This window comes from Cydia strobilella, chromosome 5 (assembly GCF_947568885.1).
Source record: "Cydia strobilella chromosome 5, ilCydStro3.1, whole genome shotgun sequence".
NCBI lineage: Eukaryota > Metazoa > Arthropoda > Insecta > Lepidoptera > Tortricidae > Cydia > Cydia strobilella.
Window position 1 is genome coordinate 28,696 of NC_086045.1, and position 15,634 is coordinate 44,329.

The window sequence follows — 15,634 nt, forward strand, 5'->3', positions numbered from 1 at the left end:
TCCATCCCCTAGCAGTGGAAGCAAGAGAAAATATGAAAACAATATCTCTCCAAGGAAAAATATTGATTTTGCATTGGATTAAAGCACACGCGGGGTTGGAAGGGAACGAGAGAGCGGATGAGCTTGCAAAAGGAGCAGCTGCAGACTCAAAACGAAAACCAGACTACGATCAATGTCCGATCGCATACGTAAAGCGACGCCTGCGTATGGCAACGCTTGACGAATGGAACCACAGATATAAGTCAGGCGAAACCGCATCTACAACTAAGCTGTTTTTCCCGGACATAGTGGCGGCATACAATGTAATTCGCAAAATGGAACCAACAAATGTTACGACGCAGCTTATGACAGGGCACGGAGGATTCTCTGAATACCTAAACCGCTTTAGGTGCAAGGAGAGTCCCTCGTGCATCTGCGACCCGGCAAAACACGAATCAGTTGAACACATACTACTGGAATGTCCGATACATGCAAAAGAACGATTTGATTTCGAACAAAGAACAGCGACCAACCTAACATCCGAGGTAATAAGGGAACAAATTTCAGGAGAAAATAAAGAGGAGTTTGTAAAATACTGTATAAAAATTGTAAAAATAGTAATCAATAGAAACAAAACTAGATAAGAAAGTTATGTTTGATTAATATAATAAGTATATTAAAATAAACATAAAATAATAGAATAAGGAAACAAAAAATGTAAATAGCGTAGAGTAAAAATTACAGAGAGAAATGTAAAACCCGAACCACCTTGAATGGACACAACTGTATTCTTGATTATTTACAACCCCCAATGAAAGGACCACCAAGTACAATCCCTGAAACAATTAGAGGAAGAAATAAATATATAGTATAGAATAGGCAAACGTAGCTGGGAGTCCCACCCAGAAAAAGCAATGCAAGACGATGAATGAAAGAAAGATAGTATGAAGCATGAAAGTGCGAGAAGAATAAAAGTGAGAACTGGAATGAAAGATACACTGCTAACATAGGCTCCGATCATGTTGGAGGATACAGAGAAAAAAAAAAAAAAAAAAAAAAAAAAAAAAAAAAAAAAAAAAAAAAAAAAAAAAAAAAAAAAAAAAAAAAAAACCTAACCTAACCTAACCTAACCTAACCTAACCTAACCTAACCTAACCTAACCTAACCTAACCTAACCTAACCTAACCTAACCTAACCTAACCTAACCTAACCTAACCTAACCTAACCTAACCTAACCTAACCTAACCTAACCTAACCTAACCTAACCTAACCTAACCTAACCTAACCTAACCTAACCTAACCTAACCTAACCTAACCTAACCTAACCTAACCTAACCTAACCTAACCTAACGCCGCTAGTGTTTGGGCGCATGCTGCAAACAAATTGGGTGTCCAAAAGCAGTTGGCAGTGGTGCAACGCGGAATGGCGCAGAAGATATGCAAGGCATACCGCACCGTGTCCCTCAACTCGGCGCTGGTTCTGGCGGGTATGCTCCCTCTTGACCTCCGAGTCCGAGAGGCGGCTTCGTTGTACGAAGCCAAGAAGGGAGAGTCTCTGCCTGCCCTGTGGCCTGGAGATAGAGAGGTGGAACAAATGGCATCCGCAACTGAAATGCCTCATCCTGCGGATCGCGAAGAATTGAGGGTGGTTCGCCTGGTGAACCAAGACGATGTGAACTCGAACAGTGAGTTCGATGTGCGAATATTTACCGATGGCAGCAGGCTTGAGGGCGGGGTTGGAGCCTCACTTTCTATTTGGAAGGGAGAAACCGAAACCAAAGCCCACAAGCTTGCTCTATCGAGATACTGTACGGTTTACCAGGCGGAGCTCCTTGCCCTGTGCAGGGCCACTAGGGAAGCAAAGAAGTATGCCGAGAAATCGTATGGAGTCTACAGCGACTCTATGGCAGCCCTTCAAACAATACAAAACCACAGTTGCCTTCACCCCCTCGCTGTAGAGGCCAGAGAGAATTTAAAAGCTATGTCTCTCCAGGGTAAGGTAGTCACCCTACACTGGATTAAAGCTCACGCAGGGTTAGAAGGCAACGAGCGGGCAGACGAGTTGGCGAAAGGAGCAGCAGTAGGCTCCAAACGAAAGCCGGACTATGACCAATGCCCGGTTTCATTCGTCAAGCGTAGCATTCGCATGTCGACGCTTGACGAATGGAATCGGAGGTATAAGTCTGGCGAAACGGCTTCCATCACGAAGTTATTCTTCCCAGATGCAGTGGCGGCTTATAGGGTGACAAGGAAATCAGAGCCAAACAACCTAAAGACGCAGTTGATGACGGGACACGGTGGATTCTCTGAGTATTTAAACCGCTTCAAGTGCAAGGAGAGTCCATCGTGCGTCTGTGACAACAATACGCAAGAAACGGTGCCACATATAATATTTGAGTGTCCAGTTCATGATAGTGAGCGCTTTGATATGGAGCAAAAAATTAAAATTAGTATAACTGCCGACAAACTACACAACATAATGGCTAGTGCGGAAATGGACCAATTTATAGAGTTCTGCTTAAAAATTGTGAGAAGAGTCGTAAAAAGAAATAAAACTAGATAGAAATATATGTTTTTAAAATATAGTAAATATATTTAAGAAAAACATAAAAAACCCAGTAGGAATAATCAAAAGAGAGAGCCAAACTCGTGTCATAAGAAACGCACAATATGTATATTAGATTTAAGATAATAATACAATAGCGAATATATGAAAAATGTAACATAGATAATAATATTAAATATAAGCATGTAATAAGAAATTGTATAAAAAGCGCTACCCATGCAGTGAGCACTCATGAATAAAGTTCAAACCCTGTGTTTCCTTATTTTTCCCGAATAGTAAGTAATAAGTAATAAGCTGATAGGTGGGACTACCCACATAAGGAACGAAAGAGATGAATGAAAGAAAGATCAAGTATGAAGTATGCTAGTACGAGAGGTATACAAGCGAGAACTGGTATGAATGAAAAACTAGCTAGGCAAAGTCTCCGATCATGTTGGAGGAGCACTGTAAAAAAAAAAAAAAAAAAAAAAAAAAAAAAAAAAAAAAAAAAAAAAAAAAAAAAAAAAAAAAAAAAAAAACCTAACCTAACCTAACCTAACCTAACCTAACCAACGCTGCTCTCGACCATGCTCGGGAGTGGGGTGTCAGTAATAAGCTTCGATTCGCACCGCATAAAACTAATGCAATGGTAATTACACGGAGGCTCAAGTATGACACCCCTCGACTGAGTATGGGCGGAACCAGCATCGCCATGGTAAAAGAGATGAAATTACTTGGTGTAACCATCGACGACAAGCTGACTTTTAACAGCCATGTTTCGAATGTCTGCAGGAAAGCGATAGCAGTCTATAAACAGCTATCTAGGGCTGCCAAGACAGACTGGGGGCTCCATCCTGAAGTCGTAAAAATAATATATGTGGCAACCGTAGAGCCCATCATACTGTATGCCGCTAGTGTTTGGGCGCATGCTGCAAACAAATTGGGTGTCCAAAAGCAGTTGGCAGTGGTGCAACGCGGAATGGCGCAGAAGATATGCAAGGCATACCGCACCGTGTCCCTCAACTCGGCGCTGGTTCTGGCGGGTATGCTCCCTCTTGACCTCCGAGTCCGAGAGGCGGCTTCGTTGTACGAAGCCAAGAAGGGAGAGTCTCTGCCTGCCCTGTGGCCTGGAGATAGAGAGGTGGAACAAATGGCATCCGCAACTGAAATGCCTCATCCTGCGGATCGCGAAGAATTGAGGGTGGTTCGCCTGGTGAACCAAGACGATGTGAACTCGAACAGTGAGTTCGATGTGCGAATATTTACCGATGGCAGCAGGCTTGAGGGCGGGGTTGGAGCCTCACTTTCTATTTGGAAGGGAGAAACCGAAACCAAAGCCCACAAGCTTGCTCTATCGAGATACTGTACGGTTTACCAGGCGGAGCTCCTTGCCCTGTGCAGGGCCACTAGGGAAGCAAAGAAGTATGCCGAGAAATCGTATGGAGTCTACAGCGACTCTATGGCAGCCCTTCAAACAATACAAAACCACAGTTGCCTTCACCCCCTCGCTGTAGAGGCCAGAGAGAATTTAAAAGCTATGTCTCTCCAGGGTAAGGTAGTCACCCTACACTGGATTAAAGCTCACGCAGGGTTAGAAGGCAACGAGCGGGCAGACGAGTTGGCGAAAGGAGCAGCAGTAGGCTCCAAACGAAAGCCGGACTATGACCAATGCCCGGTTTCATTCGTCAAGCGTAGCATTCGCATGTCGACGCTTGACGAATGGAATCGGAGGTATAAGTCTGGCGAAACGGCTTCCATCACGAAGTTATTCTTCCCAGATGCAGTGGCGGCTTATAGGGTGACAAGGAAATCAGAGCCAAACAACCTAAAGACGCAGTTGATGACGGGACACGGTGGATTCTCTGAGTATTTAAACCGCTTCAAGTGCAAGGAGAGTCCATCGTGCGTCTGTGACAACAATACGCAAGAAACGGTGCCACATATAATATTTGAGTGTCCAGTTCATGATAGTGAGCGCTTTGATATGGAGCAAAAAATTAAAATTAGTATAACTGCCGACAAACTACACAACATAATGGCTAGTGCGGAAATGGACCAATTTATAGAGTTCTGCTTAAAAATTGTGAGAAGAGTCGTAAAAAGAAATAAAACTAGATAGAAATATATGTTTTTAAAATATAGTAAATATATTTAAGAAAAACATAAAAAACCCAGTAGGAATAATCAAAAGAGAGAGCCAAACTCGTGTCATAAGAAACGCACAATATGTATATTAGATTTAAGATAATAATACAATAGCGAATATATGAAAAATGTAACATAGATAATAATATTAAATATAAGCATGTAATAAGAAATTGTATAAAAAGCGCTACCCATGCAGTGAGCACTCATGAATAAAGTTCAAACCCTGTGTTTCCTTATTTTTCCCGAATAGTAAGTAATAAGTAATAAGCTGATAGGTGGGACTACCCACATAAGGAACGAAAGAGATGAATGAAAGAAAGATCAAGTATGAAGTATGCTAGTACGAGAGGTATACAAGCGAGAACTGGTATGAATGAAAAACTAGCTAGGCAAAGTCTCCGATCATGTTGGAGCACTGTAAAAAAAAAAAAAAACCTAACCTAACCTAACCTAACCTAACCTAACCTCTCAATACCTAACCTAACCTAACTCAATACCTAACCTCTCCTCTATCAAAAAAATTGCTAGGGTATTCGAAGAAAAATCTTAACAGCGCGTTCTATCTCACGATATATGTAATAAGCGACATCTACCGTATAATAATAATCCTACCTTTGTTCGAACTTTTCTATATATTATTTATGCATTCTCATTGTACACAGTTTTACAATAAATATGATTCATTTATCTTATGTATGATGTATTTTTGTTGCCGCTATAACATCAAATCCTAAAAACAAAATAAAGTAAATAAAGTGATTTTTTGCCGCTTTTTGCGTAATGGTACGGAACCCTTTGTGCGCGAGTCCCACTCGCACTTGGCCGGTTTTTTTAAATATTTATTAGTCTGAGATTGATACAAATTAGTCGAAAATTTCAAAATTATTAGTAGTAGCATTAGTAGTTACTACTCTAAAATGCAGGTTTCAGCATTTTAGAGTAGTAACTACTAATGCCATCCAGCGGCCAGTAGTGCAAACTTGCTACTTTGGTGAGCACTTGAGCAGTAATTGACGCCCTAACGTATAAGGATGCAGCCGTGCGGTCCCCCGCAAACTTGAGGATGGAAACGAGAAATAAAATAAAATTAAATTGTAGAGCAGATTACTTCGGGAGTGGTGGGGTGTGCGGTGAGGCTGGAGTGAAACACGTAGTAAGGGCAGATAGCGGTATATTAGCAGTCGGCGCTAATTCCAAGTACAGTGACATCTAGTGAGATTGTTTGGTAAAAAGTTAAGTTGTACAAACATGCCCATTGTTTTTATATGTTAAACTATTTGGATACATTCAATATATTTTTAGGAACATGTTACATGATGTTCCGTATTTTTTACAGGTTTTAGAAGTCAGTAATGGCGAGATATAATGGCGCACTATCGCCATCTCTGTGTACATAGATGAATTATATATATGTACGGGAGAACAAGGTTACATTATTCTATATCTATACATTTGCTACGTTGTAGTAAAATACAAGTACTACGAAATGGGTGATTTAGTAATTTTAAAGATTCAAACACTAAAATTGACATCAAAACTGCGTACCCGTAACGCCATCTCGTGAGGGCACATTGAACTATAGTTTGTATAGGAATTGTCAATAGACAAAGCATAGAGTAACTTATACTAGAGCGGTACTGTCATAGTAAATTTTGTAACCCCAGTAAATTCACTGCCATCTGTCGACACACTTTAAAACTAAAAATGAAGATTTATAAAAATACGATAGAATGTATTTAAATATAGATAAATGATTTTTTTTATTTGCATTAATTATTTTGATGATTTTGACCCATGTTCTTTCACTGATATGCGTTAAAATTGTTAAATAACAAACGAAACCGTCAACGCCATCTATACGACTGTAGGCCAAAACTAGTAGCGCCCTCTGAACGAGAATCAAATTTTCTTGATTTTCGAGGCACGTTTTTACCTTAGACTGTATCCATCTATTACGGAGTTATAGACCTGTACCAATAACTTCTGAGGTTATAAGAATATTAATGTTGCTTATTTTTTATATATAGTTTCCAGACCATATACTAAACCTAAAAATAATATTTTGTGTCATCCTAGGTATTTGCTTAGGTAGAAATTTAGGTATTTCTTTTTTCAATCAGCATTCTGTAAAAAATATATTAGAGACGAAATTCTTTGTTTCCCTGTAAAGGCAAAGTGGCTTCCGACGTACACACGCATTTTGTGTCATTTTCATCCACGGGCATAATGGCATTTAATAAATACCTAATATTGATCCTAAAACGCCTAAAAAATATTAGAGTCGGTAAGTGAAGTGTTGTACTTTACAGAACATTGTTATATGTTATTCAAACAAATCTGTGTCAAATTCATCCACCGCTTTTATTTAAAAAAATTTTTTTTCTAATTAACACCCTGTATCTGCCACAATAAAAAATCATATTATTAAGTTTACGTCTACAATATTATAATACCACATTGAGACATCATTCATAATTTGGGTCATTTTGATCCACGGTTTTTTTACTACCTGGCAAAATAAAACTCAATTGAGCAAGAAGGCCGTGCGCGGGGAAGGGTACCTACGCGGGTGGGGTGCTTATTATACTTGCCGCAATATCAGCTGGCGACTGAGATCTTAATACTATCTCCTTTACCCTTGTTAAGACCAACCAAGAGTGAAAGAGATGGCATTATGAGCTGTCTCGCCACTTAGTTTTGCGATACAGTGTATTTATTTCATTCGGAGGCATAATTACATTGTCTTATCAATCTTACCGTAGTAGGTATATAAATATAATTAAAAATAAACTGTAGGCTGCACTCCTCATACTGACCAACATTTGTGACGTTCCTAATCAAAAGGTACCATTTTCTCTGACAGGTTATTTGTATAAAGATATAATCAAATTTCGTCTTTATGGTAAACGACATAGGACCTACCTTTTGATTGAGAATGTCACATCAGCGACTTAAAAATTACTTTTGTTTCGATTTTTAGTAGACTTTTTAAGTTTATTTTAAGACGCAATTTATTGTGATTTTTGTTATGTTTAAGCGTGGCAAGCAACATTAATTACAATGATGATGATGTTCATTAAATACAATATTTTTTCATACTATACTGAACTGTCACCCTATACATGAGAATGAACAGCGCCCTCTTGACAATGATCATATATTACTGGTCAGGCTTTAATATGTGTCATAATTTAGTAAAGTCCCCTTTGTGGATTCTAAGTTTCCGAGTTACAGCAGTTTAGTGAAAGCGTTTTTTTTTTAAATATAAATTAAGGGTTGAATAAAGAGGAAAGAAAATTTGATTATTTTTGCGCTACGACGCACGGTTTAGGAGATACAGCCCTATAAAGTTTTTTTTATTGTTTTTTTTCTTTTTTTCTTTTTTACATTGTGTTTTTTGTATATTACTTTGGGGTTTCATAAAGGGGAACGAAAATTTAATTATTTTTGCGCTACGACGCATGGTTTAGGAGATCAAGCCCTATAAAAAAAATCTCTTTTTTTGCGTTTTTTTTTGTATAAATTAATGGTTACATAAAGGGGACCGAAAAGTTGATTATTTTTGCCCTACGACGCACGGTTTAGGAGATACAGCCCTATATAGATTTTTTTCTTTTTCTTTTTTACGTTTTTAAATCTTAATTAAGGGCTTCTTAAGGGGAACGAAAATTTGATTATTTTTCGCTACCATGCACGGTTTAGGAGATACACCCCTAAAGTTTTTTTTGTTGTTTTTTTCTTTTTTTTTGTCATTGCGTTTTTTGTTATTACTTTGGGGTTTCATAAAAGGGAACGAAAATTTTATTATTTTTGCGCTACGACGCACGGTTTAGGAGATACAGCCCTAAAATGATTTTTCTCTTTTTCTTTTTTGCGTTTTTAAATCTTAATTAGGGGCTTCTTAAAGGGGAACGGATATTGATTATTTTTGCGCTACGATGCACGGTTTAGGAGATACAGCCCTATAAAGTTTTTTTGTTATTATTTTTTTCTTTTTTTTTCTTGTGTTTTTGTATATTATTTTGGGGCGTCATAAAGGGGAACGAAAATTTTATTATTTTTGCGCTACGACGCATGGCTTAGGAGATACAGCCCTATAAAGATTTTTTTTTTAAATTTTGCGTTTTTTTAAATATAAATTATGGGTTGCATAAAGGGGAACGAAAATTTTATTGTTTTTGCGGTACCACGCACGGTTTAGGAGATACAGCTCTATAAAGTTTTTTTTCCTGTTTTTTTTTTTAAGTATTAATTAAGGGTTTCTTAAAGGGGGACGACAAATTGATTATTTTTGCGCTACGATGCACGATTTAGGAGATGCAGCCCTATAAAGATTTTTTTTTGCTTTTTTTTTCATTGTGTTTTTTGTATATTAGTTTGGGGTTCCATAAAGGGGAACGAAAATTTGATTATTTTTGCGCTACGACGGTTTAGGAGATACAGCCCTATAAAGTTTTTTTTTTGTTTTTTTTTATAGCGTTTATTTTTTAATATAAATTAATGGTTACATAAACGGGACCGAAACGTTTATTTTTGCGCTACGACGCACGGTTTAGGAGATACAGCCCTATAAAGATTTTTTCCTCTTTTTTTTCTTTTTTGCGTTTTTAAATCTTAATTAGGGGCTTCTTAAAGGGGAGCGAAAATTTGATTATTTTTGCGCTACGATGCACGATTTAGGAGATACAGCTAATACAGCCCTATAAAGATTTTGTTTCTTTTTTTTCATTGTATTTTTCATGTATTACTTTTTGGTTACATAAAGGGGAACGAAAATTTTATTATTTTTGCGCTACGACGCATGGTTTAGGAGATACAGTCCTATATTATTTTTTTACAATGCATGTGCTCGAAAAGTGCGTTTCCTACGGAGCCATATCGTGCGGAAAGTACTGCTTTTCCGCACTAGTGCTTTTTGTTTTCAGTTTTTTTTACAGTACATATGGTGCTACTTTCTCGCACTAGTGCGGAAAAGAGCACTTACTGTGCATATGTCGAAAGTTTAAAGGGCCATATGTACTGTAAAACGTACGATACACGTGCGAGTAGGTAATTCGCAACTCGTGTCGATTTAAATCACTCCTTTTAATAATTAAACTTATTTGCCATGATATGTTTTTTATTTACTCGCACAATGCATAGTAAAACATTGTATGATACACGTGCGTAAAGATGATTTCCGCACTTGTTGCATAAATAGCATTTTTTTTATCAAAGAATGAAAGAAAGTCACGGTATTAATAACCAAATTTTACTTTAGTGGTACCTTTTCCCTATCACTGTCACAAATGTATGTGGCGTTCACGTAAACGCGATATTTTTAAGATTTCCCTGCGCAATGTTGCCAGCTCGCTCGCAAATCAAACATGTACTTACAGTTTTTTTGCATAATGGTGACATTGTACAATATCTATAAGTTTTAAATAGGTAAAAGATAATTCGACGCATTCTTTGCTTGCTTGTTGCTTGTTGTTGTGTTGTTTGCGTAACTTCTTTGAATAAGTTGCGTTAATTTGGCGCACAGGCGAAGTAAACATGCGTTGCGTACGGCAAGGTCACGCCGCGGCCCCACCCTGCACGGCCTCCGTTGCCCATTCAGACCGCCCGCTAGCTTCGTTTGAACGCAAATAATATTTTTGTAATATTTGTTTATGCAGTGGATGCAAGTGACACAAATTCATACATCTTATTTATCCCGCATTTCAAATTAATAAGATGTAAACTCTAATATCTTTAATATTCTTTTGTAACGGTGACAGCCTGTTACAACAAAATCATCAAATATCTTATGAAGCTATGCCTTAATAAGACACAAAATCATTTAATGGACCTATTTAAACGATTAAATTCGACCTAAGTAATTTTTTTTAACTCTAATTTTTTTTTGTGTCATTTAGAATATTATGACATAGTATCAGATTGCACTGGACGTAATCGACACAAACTATGTTTTCACACTAAAAACACTATCCTAAATGCATCACAGTTACATGTTTTCACTCGAATATTTTTTTCTCCAAAATAATTCAAAATAAAAAATAATTACCACAAAATAACAAATTACTAGGAAAGCAAATTATATATATGACACAAAACAAAATGTAAGATTTACATCTTAACAAAGTATTCATAAGCGAAAACAGAATTGACTTTAATATTTTTATAACCTAGGGGTCAAAATATAGCCAGCGGTACAGGTCTATTATATCTATCTTTGGACAAAGGAAAGGAAATATCCTATTTTACATTAATCTTGATTTTGCACGTTCGTTATGTTTGCATAAAAACTAGTCAAGACGTTACACAAGGATTTGGAATTTTAAAACTACGAGAAACACAGAATATCGTTAATATTTACGTAGAATTCGTGGCCTACTAGCGCCATCTAGTAGTCTGCATGTGAACTAAGCATTCATGTTATTATTTATTAATACTTATTTTACGCGATTAAGTCCCGTCGTTGTAAATAATAATGAGTAAAAATCGTGAAAGTTTAAATCGGTGTTAAGCATTAATGTATTTGGGAAAATTCGACTTACAAAATAATATTTCATTTATTAAAGACCAACCGAAGGATCAGTATAGTTAATTAAATTTCATTGAGTACAGTAATACTACGATTTAGAAAGTTAGCAATGTCACTTTTTCACGTCTAGTATGCGGAACCGATCTAAGGGTGGTCATTGCGTCTCACTCTCTCATTAAGCAATATGTGAGACGCAACGCAATACACATCAGGACAGGTGAAATATCACCCTAAGATTTCTAATCCGAAGAAATATGCCTTAAAGAACAGTAACTACTAACGCCATCCAGCGGCAAGTAGTGCAAACTATTAAGACGAAAGTGGAGGACCCGCGCGAAATCGCCGCCTCATACAAAGTATACAAACGTAGTCCTCACTTTCCTCTCTGGATATTAACATAATTGAAAACATTTTGACACAATTAGTTGTAATCAACCACAGCTATGCCCCTACGTTCCTTTTTAGGGTTCCGTACCCAAAGGGTAAAAACGGGACCCTATTACTAAGACTCCGCTGTCTGTCTGTCCGTCTCTCTGACTATCACCAGGCTGTATCTCATGAACCGTGATAGCTAGACAGTTGAAATTTTCACAGATGATGTATTTCTGTTGCCGCTATAACAACAAATACTAAAAACAGAATAAAATAAATATTTAAGTGGGGCTCCCATACAACAAACGTGATTTTTTTGCCGTTTTTTTGGGCAATGGTACGGAACCCTTCGTGCGCGAGCCCGACTCGCACTTGGCCGGTTTTTTTTGAAGTTTTAATTATTGTAAGTTAAAAGCATAAATAATTTTTTTTTATGTATTGTAAATCTGTTTTTCGCTCCTAATTTTTGCAATAATCAAAAAATCGAAAAAAGTCAAAAGCTATGGTTATATAATATCAAAGACCTGCAAATGTCAAATGGTGTGGACATGAAAAAGAGGCCTTTAATTTATATATTATGTACTGTCTTTGATACATACCAAATTTCAGGACTTTTCTAGAGATTTCTAAGTTAGACCTAATCCTATTGTGCTTAGTACAGTGTTGGCTGTGTGGGTTCCTCGTCATCATATCACTAGGACCAAAGGGTTGGCAGACCACTTGACCCCTCCAGCCCGCTTGGCCTCGTGCATGCTGTCATCATCATCATCCCACCGCGTGCCGTAGTAGCGCGTATAGTAGCGCTCCTTGCAGTAGAGTAGCGCCACGAAGGTGGCCAGGAACGCGAGGTTAGCGCACACGTAAGTTTGCACGCTGACCACTATCGGCTCGTCGTCTGAAATACAATGAATGAATTGTAAAAATCAAAATTAATTTTTACAGATGATGTAATATTTATGTTGTCGCTACAACAACAAATACTAATAATGGTACGGAACCCTTTTTGCGCGAGCTCGACTCGCACTTAGCCAGTTTTTCTTGTCAAGCTGTGAAACAGTTTTTACACAAAAAATACTCATAACATACCCAGGTTAAAAATGCACCAGTGCTAGTGATTAATTAAATATTGACTTAAAGTGTTATCGATAGATTTAGAATCAACAATTAATTAATAAATAAACAATAAATCACAATAACAAAAAACCGGCCAAGTGCGAGTCGGACTCGCGCACGAAGGGTTCCGTACCATTAAGGAAAAAAACCGCAAAAAAATCACGTTTGTTGTATGGGAGCCCCATTTAAATATTTATATTATTCTGTTTTTAGTATTTGTTGTTATAGCGGCAACAGAAATACATCATCTGTGAAAATTTCAACTGTCTAGCTATCACGGTTCATGAGATACAGCCTGGTGACAGACAGACAGACGGACAGCGGAGCGGAGTCTTAGTAATAGGGTCCCGTTTTTACCCTTTGGGTACGGAACCCTAAAAAGTGACTCCTCCTCGACGTTATTAATTAAAATCGTCAGCTATTTCATCACCTTGGGAACTTTCATACGACAACGTTGCGCTATCTCCTTCCCTCACTGCGACCTCTCTGTCTAGCGCAGCACTTATCAGAGCCATATCTTCATGGGAACTTTCATACGACAACGTCGCGCTGTCTCCTTTCTTCCCCGTGTTTTCTCTGTCTGTCCCGACCACTCTCAGTTCCACCATCTTGTTGGGCTGCGGTAGCGGTACTTGCGCGTGAGATGACAACGAGGTGTAATCAGACTTTACGGTCCTGTAACCTGATGCAACCATATTTAGCACGGAACTCCTTTTCTAATAACAAGGGTTCCGTACATTACACAATTTAAACAGTGTATTTTTTATATGAAACGTGAGTGAAATGTCTTTAAAAAACCCGTAGGGGTCGGATCGATCAAAAACTAAGTAATTAAGTTCGACTCATGCTTGACTGCACATTTCTAATAGGTTTTCCTGTAATCTATAGGTTAAGATCTATTTTGTGTATTTGTTTCAACATTTTATACCCAGTAGTTTCGGAGATAAAGGGGGGAATGGTAATTTTTTGCCTATTTTCTTGAATAACTTCTAAATTGTTTATCCTAAAATTATAAAAATATATATTAGAGATTTATACAATGAGCTCTTTCATTTGATATGTAACACGATATAGTTTGAAAATTTTTATTTTTTAATTTTCTCACTTACCCCCCAAAAGTGGCCCCCATGTTAAAAATTCATTTGTTTACGTTACATGTACGTCTTTGGTTCACAAACTTACATATATATATATACCAAAGTTCAACTTAATTGGTCCAGTAGTTTCGGAGAAAATAGGCTGTGACAGACGGACAGACAGACGCACGATAGTGATCCTATAAGGGTTCCGTTTTTTCCTTTTGAGGTACGGAACCCTAAAGAACATGACAAAGTAAATGGAAAAAAAACTTACCATGAATCTTAAAAGCCGGGAACAAACACAAATAAACAAAATATTTTAGCGCGTACATTTTCTAATTCCCTCTATATACTAAACCTAATAAATAGGTAATTAAAGTTAAATCTAAACATGTCTTCGCTCTTGCGAATAAATATTATGTAAATGAGATTTGCAAAGAACATATCTATCTCTCCCTATCAGTATTGGTAAATGTATAATTCCACAAACAACACACACAAACACAATCACACAAACAAACAATCACACAATCGCATTATACCTAAAGATTCACGAGAACACATACCTACGTCACGTTTGATAATTATTAATTATTTACTTAAATTAAGTTAAATATTGGCGAGACGTGTATTAGGTACTATCATCTTATTACGTTAAATTAAAGATTACAAAAATAAGCTGGAGATACATTAGAATAGAATAAGTCGAATAATGCGTGAGAATGATCGTATTTATTTAGTTTATCTTGACGTAAGTTGATCTAGATTTACTTTACCTACTTAAATTGGGAATATGCAAATGAACATAGATTTTAGTCAATTTTCATATTGTTCATTTAACTGAAGACTTAAGAATGCCTATATGGTCAAGAGCATGGTATAATAAAATACTCGTGCAATTTGTAAAAAAGGTGCGGATGTTATAGTTTTCCCATGTACCTATGGGTATTAGTTACCCACCTATAATATACGAGTATCTGTTAGCCTTCCGAGTGCAATATAGGTATCTACGTATCGTGGACCATCAACATCATGTATACATAAATAAAAGAATAGAACGTATTGATAAGAGCCCGGTTCAGATTTAACAAGTTGTTACGGTTTTGATACTACCGTAAGGATCGCTCACGCCAGTCACGCCAGGCTCACGGTGATTGGAACATACGAAATGAAGTGAAAGTCGTGCGTGAGATGCGCGCGCGCCAATCACCGAAACGATCATCAAGATCGTCAAAATAAGATCAAAACCGTAACAAGTTGTTTAATCTGAATTGGGCTCCTGGATTTATCGTATTTTATTATCATGAGGTCACGAAGCCAACTGACCAAGTTCGTGATAATATCGTTGTTAACATCACAATGCCATAGAATACACTACTTACCTACGTTATCTATAGGGAAAATGTTTTATTGGAAACTAAGTACCAATAGTTTTGCTCGCGACTTTGTCTGCGTGAGATGATGATGATAATAAGTACTGATGACTAATATAAAACTATCCAGACAGACGTAGTTACTTTCGCATTTATAATATTAATATATTTAATAGGGATTAAATAGGTACCTACTTGTGTTAAGAATATTAGATTTAATCAACAACTTGATTGGTTTTCTCCATTTAGGTACTAGAGACTAGTAGTCTTTTAGAGTAGACTAGAGATGTGTTATTAGAGAGAGACGACGTGAACTAGATATTCAAGGTTTTAAAATGAGGATGGACAATAACGCTTTGCTACTTCAGTTCAGAACTTAAAATGTATTATAGGTAATATGTACTATTTACAGCATTTACAATAGAAGCTTTAATATTATGTTTGGTTATCTGTGACGTGGCAGGCACTGACGTGAGTGCTGCACTCTAGCGGTCACTCA

At 37.2% G+C, this 15,634-nt stretch overlaps 1 protein-coding gene across 1 annotated transcript; it reads left to right on the forward strand.

The window, feature by feature from the left end:
- The first annotated feature begins 3,170 nt into the window (after window positions 1–3,170).
- On the forward strand, window positions 3,171–4,643 carry LOC134741731 (uncharacterized). Its single transcript, XM_063674623.1, has one exon. The coding sequence runs from the start codon at window positions 3,171–3,173 to the stop codon at window positions 4,641–4,643; it is 1,473 nt and encodes a 490-aa protein (XP_063530693.1).
- Window positions 4,644–15,634: the final 10,991 nt, after the last annotated feature.